The 27,568-nt window shown below is 55.1% G+C and overlaps 1 protein-coding gene across 2 annotated transcripts in view; it reads right to left on the minus strand.

Annotated features, from left to right (window-relative positions):
- The window catches only part of Myh9 (myosin heavy chain 9), a 93,528-nt gene that overhangs the window by 17,503 nt on the left and 48,457 nt on the right, over positions 1-27,568 (minus strand). For both annotated transcript variants that reach the window (XM_004650270.3, XM_045153102.1), the window contains exons 4-20: positions 21,471-21,498; positions 20,144-20,237; positions 15,893-15,985; positions 15,318-15,381; positions 14,639-14,737; positions 14,116-14,259; positions 13,160-13,255; positions 12,522-12,640; positions 11,178-11,330; positions 10,102-10,275; positions 8,620-8,793; positions 6,244-6,358; positions 4,388-4,581; positions 4,137-4,258; positions 3,396-3,465; positions 1,190-1,350; positions 379-487 (exon numbers count right to left, since the gene is read on the minus strand). In XM_004650270.3, coding sequence (XP_004650327.1) covers positions 379-487; positions 1,190-1,350; positions 3,396-3,465; positions 4,137-4,258; positions 4,388-4,581; positions 6,244-6,358; positions 8,620-8,793; positions 10,102-10,275; positions 11,178-11,330; positions 12,522-12,640; positions 13,160-13,255; positions 14,116-14,259; positions 14,639-14,737; positions 15,318-15,381; positions 15,893-15,985; positions 20,144-20,237; positions 21,471-21,498 — 2,009 coding nt within the window. The remainder of the gene's footprint in view (positions 1-378; positions 488-1,189; positions 1,351-3,395; positions 3,466-4,136; positions 4,259-4,387; positions 4,582-6,243; positions 6,359-8,619; positions 8,794-10,101; positions 10,276-11,177; positions 11,331-12,521; positions 12,641-13,159; positions 13,256-14,115; positions 14,260-14,638; positions 14,738-15,317; positions 15,382-15,892; positions 15,986-20,143; positions 20,238-21,470; positions 21,499-27,568) is intronic.

The following is a 27,568-nucleotide window of genomic DNA, read 5'->3' on the forward strand; positions in this document are numbered from 1 at the left end:
TTATTTTCCTCCTAATGCTTTTCGTTAAACTTTTTGCAGTGACTATGAATTATACGTTGTAAATAAAAATAGTCAGACAACTTCAAAGGAACTTTAAAATGGCTGGGATGGCCAGCCCGCTATAAGCAGCCTCAGGAACTGCCAGCCTGGAGCATCTCAAGAGGCCAGTGTCTTCCGCCTTGTGGGGCTGCACACACAGGGGCCGACTGGCATGGACCTGCAATGCCTGGCTCGGCTCAGCCACCAGGGGAGTGGCATGGTACACATACCCGATGCCCTACAGGGCCAAGCGGGCTCAGCAGTGCCGGGCGTGGGCAGCAGGAGGACTGCTGGTCCCTCACTGCTCGGGGAGGACCTGCACAGCCCTCCGACACCCACCTTGGTGAAGAGCCTCCACCACTGCCAGTTGCGCAGCTTGAGGTAGGCGGCGCAGTTCCTCTGCAGGACCTTCATGGCGGTCAGTTGCTGCTGCCGCTTGGCAAAGGCCCTGTGGACAAAGGCCAAGGTCAGCAACTCGGGTGGAGAAGAGCAGACACCAGCCTGCTGCACAGACTCACATCAAACTGAATCTGCAACGAGTGACCAGGGCCACAGGGTCACCAGACCACTGGTCTCCACGAAGGAGCTCACAGATACTTGACGGTCACAGGACAACCAGCGACAGAGGCTGAGCAGTCCAAGGTCATGAAGTCCATCTGTGCCCAGGGGACCTGGACTTCAGCTCAACACCTTGTAGCCACCTCCCTATCTAAATGTTGCTGGGGCTGTCAGCAGCTGGCAGGCTCAAGGGCTCCATGTGTCCCAACATGACAGCCAGGCGCCCCATCTCTCGGGCTCAGACACCAGAGGACAGCGGCCATACCTGCTAGCCTGCAGCAGGGGAGCCTGGACTCCGTGGAGACAGGGACAGGTGGGCCTGGGTGTCTTCCCCGGGGAACCCAGTAAGGACTGTGAGAGGAAGAGCTTGGGGCAGCAAATCCAAGTACAACCCCAGCTTCCCTGCAAACCTTTGGAGATAGCCTTTTCCACCCACTGGAGGCAGAAGTCCAGAGAGCCAGAGGAAGGAAGAGCCTGTGGCCCAAAAGGTCCTGGCAGGCCCCACAGGCCCACAACTACTGCTCTCTCAGCTCTCTTCAACAAGCAGAGGGTAAGCAAGGCCAGGTGCACGGCAGGGGTCCCCAGAACTCACTTCCTGGCCAGGTAACCCCTGCAGCAGGCCTGGAAGCCGATGATGACGTCAGTGATCTTCAGGTCCCGCTCCTCCTCCAGGTGGGCCAGCACGCCTGCCCTGAAGAACACTTTGCTCTGGCCGATGCGGTATAGGTTGCTGTCAAGCTCCAAGGCTTTGATCTAGATGGGAGGAAAGCAGGCTGACTGTGGACCCTTGAAGGGACAGCCAAAGACCCAACTCAGCCACGCAGAGCCAAGGATCCTTGGCGGGCTGCTGCTCCTATCCTGGAAGCCTTCAGCCTAGGGCCAGCAAACACAGTGCTGAGGGACACTTAGGGACAGCAGGCTCCACCACAGATTGTTGAGACACAGGAACTCAGAGTAAAGGGAATGCTGAGATCTCTTCCATCTCCTGCCTCTGTACCCTGGAGTCACACTGCACAAATGCCCAGTGGCCTGACTCCAAGGGGGCAGCTGAGGCTCGCGGCACTAAGATGAAAGCATGTACCCTACTGGGCCTCAGATCCAAAACTAGCCAGGGATCCAGGGCTGTGACTCTCTGCAGCCTTGGCTGTAAAAGGGGAATAAAAACCGCTTTGGTTGGGCTGGAGAGATGGCTTAGCGGTTAAGCACTTGCATATGAAGTCTAAGGACCCTAGTTCGAGGCTCGATTCTCCAGGACCCACATTAGCCAGATGCACAAGGGGGTGCACGCATCTGGAGTTCGTTTGCAGTGGCTGGAAGCCCTAGCATGCCCATTTTTTTTTTTTCTCTCTCTCTCTCTCTCCCTCCCTCCCTCCCTCCCTCCCTCTCCCTCTTTCTCTGTCACTCTCAAATTTAAAAAACAAAAAAAACCGCTTTGGTTTAAAAATGGAAAAAGGGATGAAGAGATAGATGGCTTAATGGCTAAGGCACTTGCCTGCCAAAGCCAAAGGATGCAGGTTTGGTTCCCCAGGACCCATGTAAGCCACATGCACAAGGTGGCACATGTGTCTGGAATTTGTTTTCAGTGGCTGGAGGCCCTGGTGCACCCATTCTCATTCATATACCCCCCCCTCTTTCTCTCATATAAATAAATAAAAATAAAATGTTTTTTTAAGTAAAAAAAAAAAGAAAAAGAAAAAAAAGAACACAGTGCAAATAACAGTGCTTCCTTCCCAGCAGGGCTTGGGCACGCTATAAGGAAAGAGAATGCTCAGAAGTGCCTAGCACGGGGCCAAGCACCCGGCAAGCATTAGTCATCACTGTTCATTTGAGGAGAGAGTTCTCTTGGGAAGCCTACGTCAAAGGTATGGTGGCTGGTTGCAATTGCTAAACTGACTAGATTTAGAATCATCTAGGAAATGTATCTCGTGACGTGTCTATGAGGCTATTTCCAGAGAGGTCTGACTGAGGGTGGTGTGGGTGGACTGGGGACCCAGATGGAATAAAAAGGGAGAAGGGAGCAAGCCAGCCCGAGCAGTAGCATTCATCTGTCTCTGTGCTTCCCAACTGTGGACCCAATGTGACCAGCTGCCTCACACTGCAACCGCCTGCCTTCCCTGCTGTGCTGGACTTTGGGCTCAAGCCACAGGCCAAGATAAGCCCCTTCCTCCCTTAAGTTGCTTGTGGTCACCATGACGAGAAGGGGTTTCGAACCGGCTCCCAACAGCAGCAGCGTGAGTGCTAGATGGGCGCACACATGGTCCTGCCAGTCTAGGAAGAAGGCCTAGTAGGAAGACCAAAGACCGAGGGAGGAGGAGCCAAGGTAGACCTGTTCCCTGCCTGCCACCCCGCTCCTTGGCTATGTCACAGACTCCAGGAGTGCCCAGCCCATCTTCCCTGCAAATCCAGAGGGACTTCAACCATCTCTGCAGGCAAAACACACTATCTACTGGCCAGTGAGGGGTTCGGGGCCCATGGAGAAGGGAGGACCACAGCCCAACTAGAGACATGCTCTGCCCTGCTCCGTATGGGCTGAGGAGCAGCAGAGCGCGCATCTCTCTCCTCCCTTCCTCGCCTTCAGTCTGCAGCTCCAGACGGGAGCAAGAAACAGAAAGAATGCCCCCTCCCCCCGCAGACTGACTCCCATCAGAGACCTCTCTGCTATGGCTTCAGTTCTTGGTCACCTGCCCTGGTCCCAACAGCAGCATCTCAGGACACCCAGCAAGTACTGGCAGATAGGACACTACAGGTACATCCACCAGGCACAGGTTCCCCTTCCAGAGAGCTGCAGCGGGACTCACCATGAGCACGCACGCCTGCTTCCCATCCATGAAGCCCTTGGGAATGGAGTTGGGCGTCAGGATCTCGTACCTGAGGGAGGAATGGGAAAAGTGGTCACTCTGTCCTTATCACGTCTGCCTGGTCTGTAGCACCCGCAGTGTACAGACCTACAGGTTTTCTCTCCAAGTCTCCCAAGGAGGAGACACTTGGCCAGTCCCACCATGCTCTTTGGCACGGAAAGGAGGAGAAACACACATTGAGCTGTTTCAGCCACGAAGAGTGAGCTGCAGGCTGGTTTGTTTACTCAGGCTGAACTATTGCTAACTGCCTAGAGTCCTCACACGGGCCCTGCGCCTCTTCATCTTTTGCACTAAACACAGTCATTAGGCATATATGACCATGTCACCAGCTTCTGCAGGCGGCAAGAAGCTGAGCATCTTCCATAGGGCTCCTTGAGCGCTCAAGTGTCTGCTCCACCCTTCTAAACCCCCCCTTCCCCCGCAACTTACTTCCTCTATAGCAACAGACAGCACCAGGACCCCAGTCACTGGTGCAAAACCCAGCACAATGGCTTTCCTTTCAGTGGTAAAACGGGGATGTTTCTTCTTGTGTAAGGGGGACACAGAGAAAGAATGCATTATGGACAGCTGGCCAGACCTCACTGAGTGGTTGGGAACATAAGCCTCTCTCCCAGCAAAGGTCTCTCTGCCCCTGGGACTCCACCACATGTGGGGGCAGGTAAAGGGCTTGGGCCTACTCACCTCTGCCGGAACTCCTGGAAGACCACCCTGTTGGGGAAGCCTTGGCGGCAGATACGGATGCCCTCGAGGACACCGTTGCAGCGCAGCTGGTCCAGCACCAGGTGCGGGTCCAGTTTGCCGGCCTGAAGAGGAAAGCAGACACATAAGGTCTCATTGCTGTCCCCGGGAGCAGAGTGGGCACTGCTGCTCAGGGACACAAAGTCCCAGCACCCCGCACGGCACCGCGCCCGCACGCCACCAAGCAGCCGTACCTTCTTCTCGTGGTTGGGGATGATGCAGCGGACGAAGTTGGGGTTGGTGTTCCTCAGCGTGGCCATCAGCTTGGCCAGCTGCTCCTTGTAGAGCTGCCCCACGGTGCGGAACATGCCCTTGCGTGTCTTGAAGGCGCCGGGCAGTGCTGTCTCAGACATACCGGCCACCTGGTCCAGACCGATGATGCGGTCCACTGTGGAGAACAACAAGCTTGTGAGTGCCCAGCCTTCCAGGTGGGGGGCGGAGGGGCAAGAGACAGACACCAAGACAGAAAAGGGTGAGTTGCAGCTAAAGGACCCTTCTGCACAGTGCTACAGGGCACCAAAAGCAGCCCTGTGTGGAGCCACCTGAAGCAGGCACAAGGCACGGAAAGCTATGGCAGAGTCCCCAGACGGTCTCGGGGGGTGGGGCAGGGCACCAGCCAAGGCTAAGCTCGGGTTCGTGTCCCTACCCTAGCCTGCTCCAGAAGCTCCTTCCCTTAAGGAGACTCAAAATGAAGTTGACTGCGTATTGGGACAGCGACGACACCCCAAAGCTGACTGAGGAAGTGACACAAGCTGGCTCAGGGGTTCTTGCTGCTGCTCGTGGGTTTTCATGATCCACTAACCCTAAAGGTCGTGACCCTCGTCTGTGTGGCTCATGTCCAGCAGCAGTTTCGTGAACAGTCTCCTCCAAGGTAAGTAACAACAACAACAAAAACCCAAAGCACTAGCCATTCGAGATGTTTCAAGCAAGTGGTGCTATTTAAATATAAAGCCTTCTGTAGCTGAACATAAGAGTTCTGCAACAAAGACCACTTATTACTCCTGTGTGGCCAGACCTCTCTTACATGAGGACAGCAAAAGGACACTTGCTTAAAATGGAAGACAGAGGAAAGCCTATTAAACTACAAGATCTCTAACTTCACGTACCCACCACAGGACCCTTCTACTGCCCACCAATGACTGGAGATGGATGGTTTGAGAAAGCCACTCAGGTCCTAAAGAGGAAGGTAGATGTGGCCCCAGGGTGACTGTCCTTGTGCATATGTCCCGCTGCTGCCATAGTTGGTGCAGGCCCTGAATGACTGCTGAAGGATGGCACAGCTGCCCTTCAGCTCTCAGATGCTCAGGCAGAGCGGTACACACGGGACCTGACTTCATGCAAGCCCACGTGCCATCCACGCAAGACAGCCACTAGGGGGCGCTCTTAAGGAGGATGCCAATTTTTATGCAGTCTTTTCCCCCACACATTACGTGAAGTATAATGTCCCAGGAACAGTCCCTCGGCAGCCTGGCTCTCTACTGGAGGCCTGTGCTGGGCAGAGTATGGACAGAGCTCACAGCAGCACAGGGGGACAGGCAGTGAAGCAGGAGGAGCCCCAGATGAGGAGACCAGCAGTGTTGCATGCACAGTCCTGGGGTACGCCACACACGACACCCCACTCCAGGCGGCCAGTCACCTGATTCTAGGTGGAGAATGGGAAAGCGGCGATAGAAATAGGCTCTCTGAGTGTTCTGCAACTCTGCAACAGAGAGGTTAAAGCAAGACCCAGGCAAAGGAAGAGAAAGAAACTGAGCAAACATCAAAGCAATCAGCCTACTGAGGAGGAGAGGCAGAAATGCTTGGGGTGGGGAGGCGTGTGGGGGTGCCTTGGGCGTGGCCGCCGGAGGAAGGCACCCTGGCTATCTCTGGCCAGCAAGGCCCTGGGAAACCCCTGCCCTGGAGGCAAACGGCCACGGGGATGCTCTCAGGGTGGCCTCTCCCTTTCTTGTGAGAGCGCTGAAGGACAGAGAGCACCTGGCTCACGTCAGGGCCCGTGTTTGGCGGCCGGGCCATGGCCAAGTGGCGGCTGGGAGGAGGACAGAGGGCGTACCATCCTTCCACAGCTCAGAGACAAACTTGTCCGAGGACTGGTGGAGCAGCGTGGCGATGTTGTCGTTCAGGGGGTCCATGTTCTTCATCAGCCACTCATCGGCCTTGTAGTCCACCTGGAAGAGCCGGGGTCCAGATCACAACCTCCCCCTGGGGACGCGGGAGGCCTCCTGTGAACACTCTGACCAGGTATGATCCCCATGAAGGAAGCGGCAACTGACTAAAGCAGCGAGGTACTTACTGACAGGATGTTCCCTGGGGTAAGGGGAACAAGGAGGAGCGAACAGTTGTAACACAAACTCAACAAGGGACAGAGGAGAAAATGACACTGCAGCTACACAGAATGTGGTCTTTTTGGGGGGGAAGGGAAGGGCTTCAAGCCAGGTCTTGCTAGAACCCAGACTGGCCTCAATAAGAACCCAAGGTGAATCTGGATGTGGTGGCGCATGCCTTTAATCCCAGCATTCGGGAGGCAGAGGTAGGAGGATTGCCATGAGTTCGAGGCTACCCTGAGACTACATATAGTGAATTCCAGGTCAGCCTAAGCTAGAGTGAGACCCTACCTCAAAAAACAAAAAGAACCCAAGGTAATTTCTTCTACCTGTGGGTTTAACTGCTGAGGTGAAAGGCGTGTGCCCCCACACCTCACTGAAAGTAACCTGAAAAACAACAGTCTTTTTCTTTCCATCCACCACCAGTCAGAAAGCGTAGTCACCACTTCTCGTGAGACAAGTGGGTTTTGCTTTTGCTCTACCGTGCATGTCTTACCATTTTTGAAAACACATTCTGACTGCTACAACATCCTGTTTTTATTACAGAACATCCTGGAATAATACAAACAGAGCCACAACGTGTTGGTCTCCACAAGCTCCTCTGACCTGTACAGGGGTGCTAGCCCACACCGCGGTTGAAATGCCCGCCTAGGGCCACCAAGGCCCTGGAAGAAATGGCTACAGCAGATTCTTTCAGTTCAAGGCGACCTTTCTTGAGAGCGCTGTGGCAGACATGAACTACCTGCCAGGAGACTGAGGAGAGGACAGGAACCGCCTCCCTGGTGCACATCTGCTGCAAGATGGGCACTAGGAAGCAGGCAGCTCCACTCCACCACACCCTCCACCATCAGACTAGACTCTTCCAAATGACCATGAGCTGAAGCCCAAGCCCCGGAGCGGGGTGCTCAGTGGCCTTCCAGTCAGCACAGCTAACAGCCCTGACCCTCCGGCTGAGAAAAGACACATGATGGTGGCTAAGTTTTGTTGTTTCTGAGGCAGGGTCTCATTCTAGCCCAGGCTGACATGGAATTCACTATGTTTATTCAGGTCCTGGGCATAAGGCAGATGCCCCCACCTAACTCATCACACACAACAGGACCATAACAGTGACCCTGAGCTTTCTTACTGATGAACAGACAGTGATGGGGGAGCCAGGGGGGCATGGGGCTCAGAGGCCTTCTGTGCTAGCCGCGTAAGCAGCGCTTTGCTCTGGGTTTTAAGTAAACTTCCCTGGGAAGTTTTAAGAGAGTTGCGTCAGCAGTCTTAGCAACCACACAGGCTCCACACGGGCAGCCGGCGAGGGCCACAGGCCGGAGCACGGCGAGGCTTGAGGTCAGCCTTGAGGAGGAGCCAGTTCAGCCAGTCTGACTGCAGTCTCCGGCTGTAAATGACTTTACAGACTTTTCAAAAAAACAGCTTTACTCTCAGCAAGAACACAGAAACCGGGAAGTTAAATGGCAGCCAAGGCACAAGCACAGCTCCACCACAGGCCGGCGGCACAGCCCAGGCAAGGACAGTGCTTGTCCTCTACGGCAGGGGCCACCCCGTGCCCTGCCACAGAACCCACACGACAGTGTCCGCAGACAAGGACGAGGGTGCTCCGGACCGAGCTCCGGTGGGAGAAGCCCGGGTGCTGCCCAACACCGCGGCCCACACGGGACAGTCCCACGACAAAGAATGACCAGGCTGCGCCTCTGGGCTGCAGAGCCCTGACCCAGACCCACACAAGCTGGCTTCAGCCTGTGACTCTGTACGTTCCCAGATGACGGAAATAAAGTTCCTCGCTCGCAGTCACGGTTTGTGAGCCGCAGAGCTTTCACTGCGTCTCCACATTACAGCTGGGGATCTTAGCCACCCGGGAGACAGCCGGCCTCACAAGAACAGTGTCACACTCAAAGGCCTCGGTACCCTAAGGAGGGCTGACAGCTTGCAACACCTCAGTCTGTGAGGAAGTGCTTGCAAAGCGCTGTGCATGCTGACTGCTGTCACCAGCCACATCGCCTGACTGCTCACGAGCAAAACCCGCCTGGGCCACCTTCACCCCAGGTCTGCCTGGCCCCACGCCAAGGTGAGCCCTGCCCTGTGCACTCCCACGGGCTCCTCACCTTGCCAGCATAGTGGATGATGCAGAAGTCGGCCTTGTCCTTCAGCTGCTTGGGCTTCTGGAACTTGGGGTGTGTCCCCTGCTCCTGTACCACCTTCTCCACAAAGCTCTTGTCGGTGGCTTTGGGAAACCAGCACTCCTCATCGAGCAGAGCCAGGATGCCAGGGGGGCCTGCCTGAAGGAGGCACAGGGAGCAGCGGGTGAGCGGGCCCAGAGCCACAACCGTGGGAATGCTCGGAACCCCACGGAAAAGAGAGGGTTAGAGGATGCGCCCAATTTAAGGGTTCTGGTGATACAAAGACACCACTGGCGTCTAGGCCGTGGCTGGGAAGCCCCAACCCAATGACTACAGCTAAGAGGCTGTGACAATGGCTGTGACTGAGACCCTAACCCAGGGACCTCCTGTAGCGGTTCTGCGGCGTGACTGGTAAGACCTCTGACGACGACCTGAGAAGCTCGACTGCTCCACGTGCTGGAGCGTCTAGTCCCAGGGTGGACGGGATCAGCCCGGCAGCTGCCACTGAACCTGAGGTCCTGCTCCCTACGCACTGCCCCCCAAACTGCACAAGGAGGTGATGAGATATCCAGCACGGTCCCTTGAAGAGGGGAGAGCCTCAGATACACAACAGCTTCTGGACACTGCACTTCTCAGAGGAAGAAGCTGGCTCGTCTAGACGCTCTACAGTGTGCAGCAACACTTAGAGCCAGGTGGGCTTGTGACAACAAGATAATTAAAAAAAAAATCAAAAGGCCATCATCACTGTTGGTTCATCTTTATGTGATGGAGAGTCTTGGTCTTCTGCCACTAGTATATTTATTTCCAAAGAGAACAGACTCTGTCTCGGGCCTTCTGATTACCTACGTTTCTGTGTGACTCACTCACTGTCCACGGCACGGAAGCCAGGCAGGACTCCGGGAAGGACAGGTCCACGGTGTGTTCAGCTACGCGCTCAGGCTTCGACCGTGTACAAGCCCCATGGCCCAACCAGGTAACCTGACCTCCATCTGACAAGAGCTTTCAATACAACCCGTTGGAGACAGGGAGCACTTCTTGCCCCAGCCATCCCAATAGCGAAGGCCATAGCCTAAACGCCGTGGGGCTGTGTTTGTTGGTCCTAAGCCTGCAGAGGCTGAAGAGGTTCCTTTCTTCACAAAAGAAAAGTTTTGTGAAGACAAGGTTTTGTGAGGAGAGGACCTCTGTTCACAAAAGCATGACTGCTACTTTAAGACAAAGAAGCAAGTGGCCCCTGTCGGTGTACCGAACTGAAGAGGAAGGGGTGGCTGGCTGTAGCCACCTCTCTCCCGGGGCATCTTCTAGGAGGGGCGCGCTCGGGCCTCCCAGGCACTCCCAGTCAAGGCTCCAGGCTTAGCCCTCAGGTAGCAAGAGGAACTGGACACTCCACAAGCAACACGGAAGTGGAGGTGTGGCGGGGGCACCACAGAGGCGGCACAAGGCCTCCAGGGAAACCGGCTCGGCTCTTACTGGCTTCTCGATGAGGTCGATGCAGGGCTGCAGGTCGAGGCCGAAGTCGATGAAGTTCCACTCGATGCCCTCGCGCTGGTACTCCTCCTGCTCCAGGATGAACATGGTGTGGTTGAACAGCTGCTGCAGCTTCTCGTTGGTGTAGTTGATGCACAGCTGCTCGAAGGAGTTCAGCTGCGGGGAGAGAGCAGCGTCAGCCAGGCCGTCCCTCAAAGGGCCACTGCGGACACGTCCATGCGCTGCCTGACTGGGGTTCTGCCCTGTGCACCGGGGGCCTGTGGGCCTCGCTCCCTAGCAAGCTGGCAAAGCCCTTCTTTGAATGGAAAGTGATTACCAAAGAAAGCTGCCATGTTGCACGTGTTTATCAAAGTATTGAGACACACTGTGCTCTCTACTAACAAGATTTAGCCACAGGCTGTGCTCCCAAAATCTGCAGAAGTGACTGTGAAGTTTGGCACAGCCAGCACACTGAGTGGACTGCTAACGTAACTGTGCTTTGTGCGTTTCATCCAAATCACAAGTGAAGAAAAAGGCACGGTTTCAGCTGGGCATGGTGGCTCTAACCCTTTAATACCAGCACTTGGGAGGCAGAGGTAGGAGGAACACTGTGAGTCCGCGGCCACTCTGAGACTACACAGTGTGTTCTACGTCGCCCTAGGCTACAGTGAGACCCTACTTCAGAAAGCCAAAAAGAAAAAGTGAAAAGTACGATTTCAATGAGAAGTCAGTGAAAACAAAATACGTAAGCATTCCCAGATCAAAATCATGGTTTCCCTGAAACCTACTTGGATCCAGATAAAGGACCTTATCTGCTTTTCCTACAAGATCTGAAAGCCTTCACAGCAGCCAGTGTCCAAGCCCAAAGCTCTAACACATGCTGCGAGAATAAGCGACATTTCATGAGTCTGACCTGAAAGGCCCACTCTCTCTAAAACTGTATACCTGTGTCATTTAAGATACACACCAGTGGTGTCTCCACATAAAGATGGCCAGTGCGGGGCACGTGAAGGAGAAGTCTTAACCCAAGGAGATGGCGATCAAGGGGGCAGCAAGAGGGTGTGAAGGGCAAAGCTTACATCAAAGATCTCAAAGCCAGCAATGTCCAGGATCCCGATGAACGAGGCGCCCTGCCTCTTGGTCTTGTCCAGAGCTTTGTTGATGCGCAGCACCAGCCAGCGGAACATCCGCTCATAGGTGGCCTTGGCCAAGGCCTCGATGGCAAAGTCCGCCTACGGACGACATCCAAGGATGTGTCAGACACAGAGCCCAGAAACTCCCACGCCCTGTGCCCCGGTGATTTCTCCCTATCCTGGAGAAGCAGCCCCCAATGTCCACTGCAGTGTGGTTTATAATGAAAGCTGTTGAAGCAATCCACATGTCCAACGGTTTTAGTAAAGCCCAGTGTTTGCAAAAGGCCGAAATGCAACAGGGGCGTTGGAAGGTATTTACAGAAGTGGTGGGATTCATAGACGTGCTTAAAAACAATGTGGGAGGCTCAGTAGATAAGATTAATGGTCGACAAAGGTTGACCTTCTGTTCAAGTTGCTTCAGAAATGGGCACATGAAGTTGGTAGTGAGGGGGTCATTCTATTATTTCTTGTTTTGTCTATGTTTGGAAAACTACATAATAAAAAGAAACAACAAAGTTAAAAAAAAAAAAAAGCCAGGCATAGTGGTGAATGCCTTCAATCCCAGCACTCGTACAAGGATCACCATGGGGTCAAGACCATCCTGCGACCACATAGTGAATTCCAAAGGGGTGCACATGTCTGGAGTTTGTTTGCAGTGGCTGGAGGCCCTGGTGCACCCATTTTCTCCCTCCCCGCCTCTCTTTCTCTCTCTGTCGCTCTCAAATAAATAAATAAAAATAAACAACAAGAACAACAACAAAAAAGTGAAGGAAAAGAAGAATAAAAAAATTATATCAAAATAATCAGTACTAGGTAGGACTATGACGATACTGTCCTTCTCCCACTTCTGGATTTTCAGAAGTGCTTGTGAAAAAAGTGGCTTCACCTTAGGAACCCCACCAGAGGAATGTGATCAGGCTGGGAAGGCCCCAGGCCCCGAGCAGCAGGCACATTTGCCTGGCACAGAAAGGAAAGCCTCCCATATAGTCATCTCTCAGCACGCACAAGGCAGCAAGTGGTGGACAACAGCCGCTCGGCCTGGGCTCCAAGGACGACAGGGGCCATCGCTCTGACACCAGGAGCCACACTGCAGTAATGATGCCTCGCTTTGGGAGTCCAAGCAGACAGATGTGCCAGTGTAAGCAGCGCTTCCCAGGTGGGAGCCTGGGGCAGGACCCTCAGCTTCTCAAGGCACCTCGCTGCCACACAAGGGGTGGTCCTGGACAAGCAGTGAGCGGCTTTGGAAGCGCCTCCCCGATGACGCGGCCCAGCCCCAGCCCAGTGACGTACCTGCTCTTTAGTCTGCGCCTTCTGCACGTAGTCTCGGCCCACTTTGATGCGTGGGGTGAGGATGCCCCGGGTGAAATCAGTCACGTTGATCCCCAAGAGGTGGGACACCTTTTGAGCAGCTGAGATGGTTACAAAGAAGTTTGAATTAGACCAAGGGCAGAGGGGAAGACAGCCACGGAGGTGACCGGGCCGCCCCTCGAGTGAATGAGCCCCCGGGTGCGACACACTCAGGGGCAAGGAGTCTTAGCAACCAGGACAAGTCGCTTGTCCTCAAGAATCAACGAGGGAAACCCTGGCCCACACAGCTTACTCTGATGCCTACTCCTGTGTATTCTGCATCTGTTCAAAACCTAGACATCTCGCCGGGCAGGGTGGCGCATGCCTTTAGACCCAGCACTCGGGAGGCAGGGCTAGGAGGATCACTATGAGCTCAGGCCACCCTGAGACTACATAATGAATTCCAGGTCAGCCTGGGCTAGAGTGAGGCCCTACCTCAGGGGGGGAAAATAACCTAGAAGTCTCACACCTGTAATCGCAGCTACCCGGAAGGCTGAGAGCAGAGTACCATGAGTTCAAAGCCAATCTGGGCAATAATGGCGAAACCCACCTCAAAAGCACTAAAAAACCAGGGGTATTACCTGTGTTGTCCGGCATGGATGCCTGGTCGGTGTTCCGCTCCTTCTTGAAGACGATGTTGCCGAGCTGAAGGACCCCGGAGATGACCCGCAACAAGCCTTTGGGGTTTGGGAAAGGCAGGTCAGAGCAGAGAGAGGTCGGAGGAAACCCTGGGTTTGAGTGGCTAGGGATCCTTAGGTAAGCCAAGTCAAACAGGAGCATTATGCTACCTGGGACCCCAGAATACAAGACCTGGTCTAATGACAGATGGTGGCCCGATGACACTGGACAGCTCCCCACCACCTGTCAGGACGCCTGCTGTCTCCTAGGCCATTCACAGACCCCAGCCTGGCAGCTGTGCACTCATGCACGAGGCATTCTGACACGACGTCTACACATTTCCAAATCCAGAGCAAGCATTTGTGTCTAGCCCATGGCACACTGCCTGCTTTTATCAATAAAGTTTTATCAGAATATAGCCATGCCCACTCATTTACATCCTGTCTGCAACTGAGCAGAGATGCTCTAACTCTAACCCTCGCTTCACTGTCCCCTGAAACGCTCTACCCAGCAGACACGCAGAGCAGGATGCTCTCCCTAGCCTCAAGCAGGCCAGGGACACAGGCTCCCTTCACGCTCCTGGTGACGAGCCCAAAAGCAGAACTCATTCCACACTGCAACTAACTCTTGGATGTGACCAAGAGCCCGTCATCAGCCTCTCTGCACTGGTGGAGCAGGAACAGGAACATTTCACTCTCTGGATAAGGTTGCTCTAGCTGACTTTGGCCCTAGCAGCTCCTTTGCTCCCCCTGTAAGCGCCTGTGGCCTCACCAGAAACTACCTAAAAGCTCAGGTCGTCCCCTGGGACTTCCTGCAGCCCTTACACACAGCTCTCCAGCGTCAGAGCCGGCAAAAAGCTCGCTTAGTGGGCCCAAGGCCCATCACTTAGCTTCCCTATCCCTCGAGGTCCGGCCCATACCCATCTGTTCCTCTTCTGGGATGCCCATAATCCTCATGGCCTCCATGGTCTCCTGGAACATGTCCTTGTCCTGTTGCCCTGGGATGGTGACGTGCCCATTGGACAGGAAACGGTATTTGTTGTATGGTTCCAAGAGGAGGTCGGCTGTGAGGAGGAGAGGGCAGGAGCTGGTCAGTGAGGTGTTGGAAGCACCAGCCACAGTCAAAGCTGTGTCCTTCCTCCACACAAGGCTTGGGAAGAGGAACAGCCTGAACCCAGGGATGCCCTGAAAGCAGTCGCAGTCCTGCCGATTCCTCAGTGCGACGGCGGACGCGAACACGCAGTGCCGAAGAGCATGGGGACCTGGGATTAGGAGGGCCCCTGTGATACAGCCTAGCCTGTCCCGGCCTGCTCGGTGACAAAGCGCCGTCTCCAGGATGGCCAGGACAGCGGCATTCCTTCTTCCCCTTCCCCAAAACAGCTGATGGTTCCACGTCCCCAGTGGCATGCAGCCCCGTGAGGCACCCACGGGATCCTGACTCACTCTTCAGGTGTTCGCCGGCCCCAGACAGCAGGTAGTAGAAGATGTGGAAGGTCCGCTCCTCCTTGGCCTGGCGGATGGCACGGGACTTCTCCAGAAGATCTTTGCAGGCATTAAGGAGCAGTGCAAGTTGGGAGGAAGGCAACTACTCTGCCTTCCAGTTTCCACCAAAGGGAGCTCAGGGTCACCAGCAGGAGGGAACGGCACCCAGCAGGAGGGAACGGCACCAAGCAGCAAAGCAGAGAGAAGGCCAGCTACTGTGCCACCAGCCTCAAAGTGGGTTGTTGATGGGAAGGGCCGCCTACACCCTAGGGAACCGTGTCTGTTTCAAGAGGGTCCTGCTGACAAGTGTCTCCACACTGGGACACTTCACAAGCACAGACCACAGACTGATGGGGGAGGGACACAGGGCAGCAGCCCCTTGGCCACCACCCCTCTGGGACCCAGCAGGGTGGTTTTCAGTAGCTCCTTCTTGGTCCAAGCAAAAACTTGTCCCGCCAGGAAAACCCTCTGAGCTCTCGCTCGGGTTTCCAGCCGGCTCCTCCTGGTACCGTCCCAGTTCCGCATGGGCTTGACATAATGAGCCCATGAAGGCAACGTGGGTCAGGAAGCAGCTTCTCCTCTGTGAGGACCACCTCCTCCTGCCAAGCCCCATCTCTTACTTAATTAGCCACAAGGATACAAGTCTCAATGTTGGCACCCACAATGTACCCATTGACATCAAAGTTGATTCGAATGAATTTTCCCTGAAGGAAGATAAATACAGACTTTAGAGATAGGGAGCAAGAAAGAGACCCGAGGCCACCCCAGGGACAGGCTGGAGCCTGGGGGAAGTTGGGAGAGGCTGCGTGTGTCCACTCGCCATACAGCATGCAGGACTCAGTCACCATGCTGCCCGAAGCTCCCAGCCTGGCCTGGAGCTCCTTACAAGAAAGGGGACAGGAGGAGAGGCGTGTTATGGGAATGCTCCTCCTCCCGTGATGTGGCCCTGGGAATGAACTGGCCACTGGCCGCAGCAGGACACTCTGGACACCAGCAGGTAGCTCTCCGCTCCCTTGCTGGCTTCTGTGAACATAGCTGAACTACAGTGGCCACCACAGCTAAAACGAGGAGGCCGGGGCCATTCTGACAAGAGACCTGTGCAGCCTACTGGACAAGGAAGCACCAAGCTGGAGCCATCCTTGTGAGGCTGGGAACACAACACTTCGCTTAGGGTCCTCTGTCCCGGAGGCTGCGGCACCACCACCTCGTACTCACAAAGCGTGACGAGTTGTCGTTCTTCACGGTCTTGGCGTTCCCAAAGGCCTCTAGGATGGGGTTGGCCTGCAGCAGCTGCCGCTCCAGCTCACCCTGCAGAGGAACCCAGACTTACTGTTGGCCCGGCATCAGCAGCATGAGCTGCAGAACCATCTGCAGGCTCGATGTGCCAGGAGAGACTTGAGGGGACCCTGGTATTGGTCACTCCAGCCTCAGCCAGACGCCCGTATCAGCTCAATGAGATCGTCCAGCTGGGCCTTGGAAAACCTGGACTGACTGTCTGAGGGGGAAACAGAAAGGCCCTCCCCCAGCTCTGGCAGCTAGCTTGTAACTCGCCCTAGAGAATCACGCTGCAAGTGAGGAGTGGATTAAGAGATGCCCCTAACTGGGTGTGGTGGCCCAGGCTTCTAAATTCAGCACCTGACAGGCTAACAATATAGGATTACCATGAGTTCAAGGCTAACCTTGGCTAGGGTAAGGTACAAGTTAGCCTGGATTTGAATGAGGTCTGGCCTCAGAAAAAGGCAGGCAAACAGACACAGGGAAATACAGGAGGATGGCCCAGCCCTCCCCTGGGAACAGTGTGACTCCGCATACACTAGCCCCCTGCCCCCTCCTTTTCCCTCATCCCACATTTTCCCTTTTCGTGCAAAGACAGGAGCGAGTCAGATCCATAAATGTCAGAAGCTCATCCCATCCACGGCACAGTCAATCACAATGTCCCTGAACCTACGCTCTCCTCAGCAGCTCTCTGCACACAGGAGCATCAAGGCCCTCTCTAAGGCCTGAGCTATTCAATGGTAACTTCTACAAACCCTACTGTGGACTCCTGATGCTTGGTGGCTGTCAAAAAGAACCCAAGTGCCATCTTGCCCCTCACAACACTCAGGGTAGGCAGGAGGGCAGCCCTAGTTCACAGACTAGAAAGCCCAGGGAGAATAAGTTATCCTCCAATCAGCAAAACGGAGCCAAATGCAAGTCTTCTTCATGAGCCCCTTCCCCGCACAGGAGTCTACACTGTCAGGCAAGCTGCCATCCTCCCCAGCCACCCAGGTAACAGCCAGACTGGCTGAGAAAAGCAGCTTCTCGTTCCCCACAAGAGCCAGGGCCCTCGGCGGGAAGAGCCTCACCCCTGCCAAGGTCAGGCAGGGTGGCGGCTACAGGCACGGCTGGAGAGGTGCCAGGGCTTACGGGAACAGAGCAGCCGCCTGAGTGATGAGAAGAAACCTGGTGGCAGCGGCAGTGGCATCTCTTGGGAGAGACTGGGACAGTCGCCTCCCAGCACACATGCCATGACCCATCTGGGAGGCACTGGAAAGGCTCTGGGATCTGTGGTGCCACTAGAGCCCAAAAGGAGGCCAGGCTGAGCCTTCTCCTCTACCCATCGCCAGGGCTGCTCCCAGGCCAAGCAAGCTTCAGTGATGGCCCATTCAGGTAGACAGGAGTCCCTCAGGTCCTGCTCCTGAGAAAGGGTTGGCAAAGCCAGGCTAAAGGGCAGGGCTGGTCAGCTCCAAAGAGCAGGCTCTACATGTGGACCTGACCCCAGCAGTCACCAGACACCAGGTTCTCACCCATAGGCCTCTGACGGGCCTGGGAGGCAGCCCACAGCGTCAAATTCAGATGGCAATCACTTCCCACCCAGCAAAGCTCCTCTAAGCACAGGCCCAGCTGACAGGCTGGCTGAGCCCCTCCTGTTCATGCAGACAGACGGGTGGCCCAACCAGAGCCTGCGCCGGCCTGGCTGAAAACCGGGCTCAAGCCTCTGTTTGGAAGCTCGTACAGCTGCTGTGGAAAGTGGGATCAGTGGGCCAACTGGGAGCAGCCACTTGGAACATGGGGCCAGGCTGCCGCTGCCAGTGGTAAGGACCAGGCTGTGGAGTTTGCCTCATGGGCAAAGAGACTTGAGTTTGTGAATGAAACGTGCATACTACGAAGAGGTGCCGTGATGCTCCTAAGTGTGGAATTACCAATCCAATCTTGCAAAGGCTTCATGGGGTGTTATTTCGGCCTGAGGCTCCATCAAGCACACAGGAAACCGGTGGGACAGGATCACAGGTCACTGTTCAGACTACAGAAGTCCACCTGGACAGTCCTCTTTTTTTTTTCTTATTTTAAAATTACTTTATTTATTTGAAAGAGGGAGGGAGAGAAAAAGGAGAGAGAATGGGCACATCAAGGCCTCTAGCCACTGCAAATGAACTCCAGGGGTGTGTGCCACCTTGTGCATCTGCCTTTACATGGGTCCTCAGGAATCAAACCTGCCTGGGTCCTTTGACTTCGCAGGCAAGTGCCTTAACCGCTAAGCCATCTCTCCAGCCCTTGGACAGTCCTCTTAAGCTCAACTTAGCACAGTTACCTACAACCCTGGCCAAGGTCTCATGTCCCATCTGGTGGTCTTATGATGGTTAAGTAGGTCACAGCAGATGAGAGAGCTTTCTCCAGAGATGCTGCAACAGGCCGTTCAATGTGATACTAGTCAGTCAAGTGCAGAAAATCACAATCCAGCTTCGAGCATGGAAACTAACTACACAGTCAACAGCCTTCACACCGAGTGCCTGAACTATGACTGGTCACCATAGGCAAGTCAATCTGCACCCAGAGCCAGGGACAGGTTACCCACTACACACATCTTAAAAGCTCTGTTCCTACTATTACCCCAAGCTACCCCCAATCAGCAGTCAATACAGAGTGCTGGGGACCTGCCTTCCCCTCTACAGCTGGCGCCTAGACATAAGGCACATGGGTCCTTATACTGCCCTCCAACTGTGGTCCTGTCTCCTGCCCTCCAGGGCAGGGACTCCAGTGTTATTCTCTGAGGACCAGTTACATACCAAGCATTCAATAAATAGCTGGGAAATAGACTTTACTCCAAATTCAGAGATGGAAAACCACAGCTAGAGAACTCCTAACCTCACAGCTCTGTTTTGAAAATAGATCTCCTATAAAGAATGGAAAATGGGGAGTGGAAAGGGAGAGGAAAAAAAAAAAAAAGAGAGACTTTATTAGCTTCTAAATATAACTCCTGACACCTCTTGGAAAAAGTTTCACAAAGTCTTGAGAACCTTGGCAACGGGAAGCTGCTTCTGGTCTGGATCCAGTAGACTATACGCTTGAGGACACTGTGTGGGCTGCACCCCAGATATGCATGCAGACACACACCCCAACTTACTGATACAGTGTGCCAGTAAGGTGCAGAGCACTCCCCTGGTGACCTCAGGGGACACCACTGGCCCTCAGACTTCATAAGACAGCCTAAGGGAACTGAGGGGTGCACACTCTTTGGTCATGTTCAATGTCCACCCCTGCCCCCGGGAAACTCCGGCGTGAGACTTCACAGCACTGCTCCCAGACAGCTCGGTGGCAGCAGAGGAGGGCCTAGCCTGCATGTGGGGTGGACCACTGAGCATGTGGGGCTCTGGGAGGACAGGCGCGCATTCCATTATCCCAGGTCCCTGCAGGGACATGCCAGTGGACTCCAGACAGGACTGGAGTTCTGAGAAGAGCTAGGCGATGAGGCTGGACACGCTCAGGGACTGTGGCCTCTGAGGGCATGACAGGCCACCGTGCGTCACCACCGTGCGTCACGCCCAGCCCTCCTCCCAAGACAGTCCGTGAGCCGAGCGGACGAGGAAAGGTCTGGCTGCAGAAAGTGACAGTGTGTGGAGTGAAAGCTGCCCGGAAGAGCCAAGAGCACACGCTGGCAGACCACGCATTCCCAGTGCAGAACGTGCAGTAAACGTGCAGCTCACCTAGCCGGGACGCTGCTGAGTTCCACCAAATCCACCAGGGGAGGGAAAAGAGGAAGTCAGACGACTTTGTAACGTCCTTTCTCTTTGCTGGGGGTGGGGGCCTGTCCCCCCAGAGGTGTTCATTGACAGCGGAAGGCAATGGGACCTGAAGGCAGGCCTACCAGAGACCTTTTGTGCCTCCATCAACTTAAGAGCCAGGCCTTAGGTGCTCTTCCAGCCTCAGAAATGAGGCATGTAGCAATTAGCTGCCAGGGCCGGAAGTGCTGATAAACAAACCCTGGATGGATCCAGTTTCCACAGCACCACAGAAAGCTGGAGGCCAAGGGCAGAGCGGGCTTGCTACCACCAGACTGCTCCTGGGACCGCTAAGCTGCCACCTATGAAAGCAGGGCGGCCCTCCATTTCCAAGAGCACCCTCACTTAAAGCTGAGGCCTCCATCTCTACATCCTCCATCTCCTCTACCACCCCGCAGCCAAGGCCCGGCAGGGCCCCAGCACTCACCTGGTCCTTTTTGCTCTTGTGTGAGGAGGCCACATGGGCCAGGTACTGGATGACTTTCTTGGTGTTCTCTGTCTTGCCAGCTCCAGACTCTCCCCTGCCAAGAAAGTTGAAGAAGGCCTCAGCAGGATGTGGCCAAGTCCCTCTTAACCTACTCCACCCTTCTGTTGGTGCTCACAAGGGAGCCAACACTTACTGGCAGAAAGGGGGACAATGAACCAAATATGAGGGTCTGGAATCCTCCTTTAGTCTGTTTCCCATGTTCTCTAGAGGCTGGACAAGAGTCGACTCTTATCCACAGTCTGCCCTGGTCATTTGGCTGCCTTCACAGCCAAATGTTTTAGAAATCGGGGGGAGGCAGCTGTTGGCGCAGGGGTCAAAAGCACTTGTAGTGCTCCTTTGACACCTCCACTGAAGGCGGTTTCTGTGTCATGCTCTCCCGCCTCCTAGTTAAGAGCACAGGGTAGCCAGCATCGACCTGAATCTCTGTGAAGAAACCCACTAGAGCAAGCCAAAAAGGCATGTGTGTGTTCTAGAAGGCCAGCCAGCTCCCACTGGACTTAAGGGAGGAGTTGTCAGTTGTTCTCTGCTGTCATCCACCCATCTCCGCCTGCACAGCACTCCTGTGAGGGGACCGGGAAGCCTCTAGCTGCGGCACCGATCGAGCTCTCTATGTACAGAACCGCAGGGCCACAAACACATGGCCCGAGTCGTGTCTGCAGAGCTAGGGGCAGACCTGAAACTGGGGATGGGACTTATCTTCCAGGTCACTACAGTGAGACCCTGCCTTGAAAAACCATTAAAAAACTAATAAACAAATAACAGTAGTGGGGCTGGAGAGTTGGCTTAGCAGTTAAGGCGCTTTCCTTCAAAGCCAAAGGACCCAGGTTCGACTCCCCAGGAGCCATGTAAGCCAGATGCACAAGGGGCACACACATCTGTAGTTCATTTGCAGTGGCTAGAGGCCCTGGCACACCCATTCTCTCCCTCTCTTTACCTACCTATTTCTGTGTCTCTCTCTCAAATAAATAAATAAAAATAAAATATTTTTTAAAAAAAATAACAGTAGGACTGGGCTGGGTGTGGTGGCGCATGCCTTTAATCCCAGCACTGAAGAGACAGGGAGGAGGATCACTGTGAGTTCAAGGCCACCCTGAGAATACAGAGTGGGTGCCAGGTAAGCCTGGGCTAGAGTGAGACCCTACTCCTGGGAGTGGGGAGGGAGGGAAAGAGTGGGGCTGAGTTCAACCCCCAGAACCACAAAGAAAAACAAAGCAGGGGTACAAAACAGGCACCCAGTTCACCCAGATACCAGAGAGAAAACACTTACGTGCACAAAATGGACTGGTCTTCCCGGTCTGCAACAAAGGAGACATCAGATTACCCTGTGCTGCAAAGGGGAAAGCCCGTCCCCACCCGGCTCCGAGGCCTCAACCCCAGCCTCCAGCCCAGACAGCGGGCGGCCCTCCCAGAAGAGCCAGCCGGGATGGCCAGTCTTGGGAGCCCGCCTACCCCAGAGCCACCTCAGAAACCTTCATGGCTCCACTTCTCCAACCTTGAAGAGGCTCCCTGGAAAGCCCCCCAGAGGCTACCTCACTGAGCACCGAGGGGCGCCTGCCTGCCCACTGCTGGGGTAAAGGTTCAGAAGCAAGGACATGGCAAATGCTCCTGACAAGGTCCCATTTGAAACAAGGAGCCAAGAATGGGGCTGGAGAGAGGAGCCAGAGGCTAAAGATGCCCGCCAGTTGCAACTCCCAAGCCACCTACCTAAGCTAGGTACAAAAAGCAGCGAAAGCATCTGGTATTCATTTGCTAAGACACACACACACACACACACACACACACACACACACACACACACACAGACATGTAAAAAAGCAGCAGCTGGGAATGGGGGCAGGGAGCATGCCAGGGCCTGGCTTTGTGATGGGTCAGACCTGATATGAGATATGACTTCACAATGTGAGACCCAGGACTACAGTGGCCCTCTCTGAGCCCTGGACACTCGTGTGGCATGGGACAGAACATGTGTCAAGGACACATACATGGTGTCAACTCACGAAACACACACAATAGTCTCAGTGCAGATGGAGGAAGGAAGGAATAATGGCCTCTGACACACATCCCCTTGGCTTGCTCAATGGCAGGAACTTCCAACAGCCACCCCATCTTCATGAGCCACTTAGCGAGGAAGGAGGTTGTGTCTCCCTTTTGTGTGGGGAAAACAGCGGCACCCCACTCTGCAAACTCGGGACGATGTGCTGACACAGGTGGGCAGTGGTCCCCAATCTTAATCCCTACCTGTAAACAAATACTCTTTTCTTCCTTTAAATCTCAGGCCACAGAACACCCCCAGCCCCCAAAGCAGCCTGAACCCAACATCAGGCTACTGGGCACCATCGGAGGCACAGAGATCCTTGAACCTGGGTCTCCATTTCGCCGGCAAAGGTAGACGGTCTACTCGCCGCCATTTAGGAGCATTTTGAGGAACAGCAATCACACAGAGCAGAGCCCGTGTAAAGCCCGCTGTCGTCTTATTTTCCCGCCACAAAGTTGCTGTGATAAGCACCAGGAATACCAGCCGAGGGGCAACGGCAGCTTGAGTACTGACAAACACTGCCATCTGCGAAGGACGCTCTTGCTCACAAGCGGCTCGGGGCCCTGTACTGGAGGCCCTGGAAGAATGACTCAGAGTTCTGTGTGCATGGCCTCAGGACACAGGATCAGCTGTCCAACCTGGCGGACTGACCAGCGAGATTGCCTGCCCCTCTCCTAGGGGCCTGACCTTGGCGGCACATGGGACTAAGCACACACTTCCAACTCTGCTCTGTCCATAGGCCAGGTGGGAAGAAAAGGGGGAATCCAAACAGGAAGAAGGAAGAGGATGCCTTACACCCCCACACAGGCAGCAGCTGCCCCTGCCCCTCAGCCACAACCTTCCTCCTAGCTAGCTCCCGCCCCCAAGAAATAGCCATAGAGCCAGGCGTGGTGGCGCACATCTTTAATCCCAGCACCTGGAAGGCAGAGGTAGGAGGAGGATCACTTTTTGAGTTCGAGGCCACCCTGAGACTACACAGTGAATTCCAGATCAGCTTGTGCCACAGTGAGACCCTACCTCAAAAACCGGCCCCCCAAAAAGAAGAAAAGAACTAGCCACAGAGCCTGGCATGACAGCATGCCCGTAATCCCAGCACTTGGGAGGCTGAAGAAGGATGTCTACAGTAGATTTATGGCCAGAACGGGCCCTACACTAAGGGAAGAAAAACTGCAGAAGAAACAGCCACAAAGTGAGGGGGGGGTGGGCCGGGTCACTGCCACTCACAAATACACCCACCCCTGCTCAGATGTGGGAACCACTCCAGGAAGAGGCCCTAGGAAGATAACCTTCTTCCTCCTTGTCCCCCAACCGCCCTGTCCCCAAATGAGAGTCCTTCAAGGCCCCTGGGCAAGGCCGCAGGCAGAGCTCAGCAGTATCAATGAGCCAGGCAGGAGAATGGGAAAGGGCAGGAGGGGCCCGGGGATGGGACAGCGGGAAGACAGAGGAGCTTTCATCCCCGCCCCCCCCCCCACACACACACAGCTATGTGGCAGTCGATAAGGGCTGGGGCAACACTTCTGTCATCCCAGGCAGGCCCTGCCCTCCCCCAGGCAGCCAGCTCCCTGTGGTCGCTCCAGCTGCGGCTGCGGGCATGTTCAGTCACCGCTCCACAAGCAGGCAAGAATGTACCTGCGCGTGCTGGCAAGCGTGTGCAGCAACGGCCGCCACGACCATAAAAGGCAACATTCCCCATCCCTTCCAGAAGGAACCGTTTCCCAGGGCTGCCCAAGCCCAGTCCTCAGGATGGCTGGAATTCCTCAAACTGTGTGAGGAGGAGTCAGGAAGCAGAGCCGACAGCACTCTCTGGAGGGTGTGCACTGTGGAGGGCGTGCACACACGCACACATGTACAGGAAAGCCATGACACACAGGCAACTGGAACCACAGTCCCATCTCCACAGATACATACACGAAGGCAAGTGTACACAGAAGCACACGGGAACACACACTCATATGCCACAGTGAACAAGGGCGTGTGCACAGGTGTGTGAAGGGTATACATGTGGGGGTGCACACAGTGGCACACTGACATACACAGACCCAAGGCACATGAATACCCAAGCTTATACACACACGCCAGGCCAGGAACACACTCCAAACGTACACACACGCCAGGGCGAGCACATGCTCCAAATGCTGAAACCTCTGAGCCAAACTCACCAAGGAACCTGGGCCCACATCCCTCCCCAGCGAGCCCGCCCCACGCCTGCCCTTTCCCCACCATTCCTGGAGTCAGTTACCATCATCCACACTTGCTTCGCCACAAGCTCTGCCGGGCACATCTTTCAGGAAGGAAACCTGACAAGCAGCCCTCGTGCCCTCACCTCTGGGCCCCAGCACTCCAGCCACCAGCCTGGAGTGACTCAGGCTTTCTGTAAGCTTCAGCCCACAGCCTTTTGGGTGGCCAAATGAGACCCTCCCCTGGCCCCGGGAAGAGAAGGCAGGAGGGAGGGCCTGTGCTGGGTGACTTTTCTACAGCAGTGTGAGATCTGTTGCTGAGAAGCACCCCTTCCGGATAATGGCATGAGTAGAATTTCAGCAAACACTGGGCTCTTGGCCTGACCCGATTCATTGTGCCACGCGCCATCCTGCACATTCTGGCAGGGACCCTCCTTGGCACCCGTGCCATCAGCCTTGGTCCACACTGTTGCTGCAGAGGACACTGACACTCAAGAGTCCAGGCCAATCCATTAGTTTTGGCTTAAGTCCTTACTTGGACCTGTGTGAACAGAAGGTCTAACTAAAATGTAATGTCCTTCCTCCCTCCACCTGGGTCTGGGGAGCACATGGTCACCCGCAGAGCCCAATTCTGGGACACAGGCTCTGAGCCAGGTTGGCAGCACTGGCCAGACCTGACAGGGAGCAGCAGGTGCTGGAGAGGACTCCTTAAAGCAGTGTGACACACTCAGAGCAGCTAAGGAGGGAGTCGCTGACCCTGCTCCTCAAGCTACACTTCGGCTCGGCATCTCCCACACGATGCCTGCCGCCTCAGCCTCTGGCAGTCATCAGGGTCTACTCTGAAGCCTAAAGGAAGTGCATGCTTGGGGCCCACTCAGGATGCTGTCCTGAGCAGCTCCCATGCTCTGCATCAACAAGCTCCCCACCGAGCCCTTCCAGAGCCACAGGAAAAACATTCATGAGCTACACACTCAGCAGCCAGGCCACTTCCTCCAGACTTGACTTTGAACCCTCCTTTAAGAAAGCCTGAGGTTGAACCCAAGCAATGAGGTCACACAGCTGGTGTGGCCACCCAAAATGGACAAGTGTTTCCAACCAACTTTTAAGGCTGCCTCAGGTAGGAGGTGAGGAGCCTGGCTGCAGGTGTTACAAACACCTGGGGGTCTTGTCACTGACGGCCTCTGTGACAGGAGCTACTGTGACAGGAGCTATGGCTGATACTTGTCCATAAAAGGCCATGAGGCTTATACCGTGGTGACATCAGCCAGGCAGGAAGTACAAGGGGAAGGGAGCGGGGCCGTTCACTATCTGCACTAGGGGCTGACTCATGGCCAGGCTAAGAGAATGCCTCCCAGAGGTTCCTATGGAAGAACTTTCATGGCCACAGCTGGAAAAGCACCCTACCTGGGGGGAACCCCATCTCCAGGTGCACCAGGCACTCAGGAAGCTGAGAAGTGAGTGTGGTCAGACAGGCCAGCAAAGGGTAGCTTCAGAGTAGGAAAAACCCACGCCACTGGGGCCATCGGGAGGATCCAGCATAAATGGCCCCAAATTACCCTACGACCTGTTACGCTTTGAGAAAAAAAAAATTCCACAGCAAAGCCCCACTGAAGACTGCACTGGGTCACCCTGGGTGGACACAGAGCCACTAGAATGGACAGCCCCCGGGTCTTGGTAAGCCGAAGGGCAAAGGACTTTGCAAAGCATACACTGTAGGACCCCAGCTCACAATGGGGGCTGAGAAGTCCTCGGAGAAGTCTAGAGCCAGGCCCCAGGTCTAAAGGAACCCAGTGATGTGAACAAAGCCGTGGCGTCACCCAGGCCTGGGCTCTGAGCTCCTACCCAAACCTCCGCCTGGCAGGAGCACCTTACGTGCTGGGTCCTGCCTGCTACAGACAAAGCCACTGACACCCCCACGAGGGGAAGTGGTCCTGTCAGCTGTCCTGCCCCCCTCTCCACAGCCAGCCCAACCACAGCTTGGGTAGCACACACTTGGGAAAACAAAAAAGTGAGAAAAACTGGTACAAAATACTGTTTCCCATTGCCAGGTTATAGATGGGCTGCCTCCTGGCAGCCTGCCTGCCCATCAGTCAGCCCCTTAAGAAGGAGGCCCCTGCCCAGGGGCCCCCGAGCACACAATGTGGTCCAGGGCACACAGGTAGGCCTAAGCCAAGGAAGGTGCTTACTCAGCGGCACACTAAGCCAGAGGTGGCTGGACTTGGCCTGAGGCCTCTGCCCACAGCCCGTGCTCGTCGGGAAGCCCTGGGCATGACCCTGCCTAGGAGGCCCAGGTACACAAGGCAGAAGCCAGACAGTCCCTCCCATCGGGTCCCCGGGTGACTAGAAGCAGGGAGGGATCAGTCTTGACGGTCACTGTGTGGAGGGTGAGCGAGACAACAAAGAAACCAAAACACTCAGGTAAGCTGCCCACCATCTACCTTTCCTGAAGCAGGGTGGGGGAGAGAAAGTTCTCGACTAGGTTTGCCAAGGCGCTCCAACAGGTCTGTCCAGCTGGAGGGAAATCCAAAAGCCAGGTGGGCTCTCAGGGCTCACAGGTAAATGCTACCAGGAAGCTGCAAGGCCTTGGGACACAGGCTAGAAGCCACAGGCCGGTTTTGCTAAGGGCTGAGCTCCCCAGAGGGAGCAGAGGGAGAAGAGCATGGAAGGACAGCAGGACAGGCACGGGCAGCTGACACGCATGGCCAAGCAATGCTCAGAACGACCCTGGTTCAACCACAAGGACCTGCAAGAGAACCACTCGATTCTCCTCGGCTGAGGTGAGCCACACTTACTTGAGGTGGTCAGCAGTGTCCACTCTAGAAGGTGGACAGTTCCTGGGCATGAGGGCAAACAGCGTCCCCCAAGAGCGTAGTCCCAAGGCCTCTCAGGTGGGAAACAAGACGACCATAGAGAGTCACAAAGCCCAGGACGGCTCCCTGAGCTCCCTTCAGCTTTGTCCCTCTGCATCTGGGGTCCTCAGGTCTTAGCCAACCCCAGACTAACACGCCAGGACAAAACTAGAGAACTCCATACCTTCCTGTTAGACTATCAGCTTGTTTGCCTCTCTCTGGCTCCAGGGAAGTATTTCTGTTCTCGTCTAAAGGTGGTGGAAAAAGGAAAAAAGCCCCTTTTCTTCCCAGGTAGAGTGCAGAG

This window comes from Jaculus jaculus, chromosome 6 (genome assembly GCF_020740685.1).
Source record: "Jaculus jaculus isolate mJacJac1 chromosome 6, mJacJac1.mat.Y.cur, whole genome shotgun sequence".
NCBI lineage: Eukaryota > Metazoa > Chordata > Mammalia > Rodentia > Dipodidae > Jaculus > Jaculus jaculus.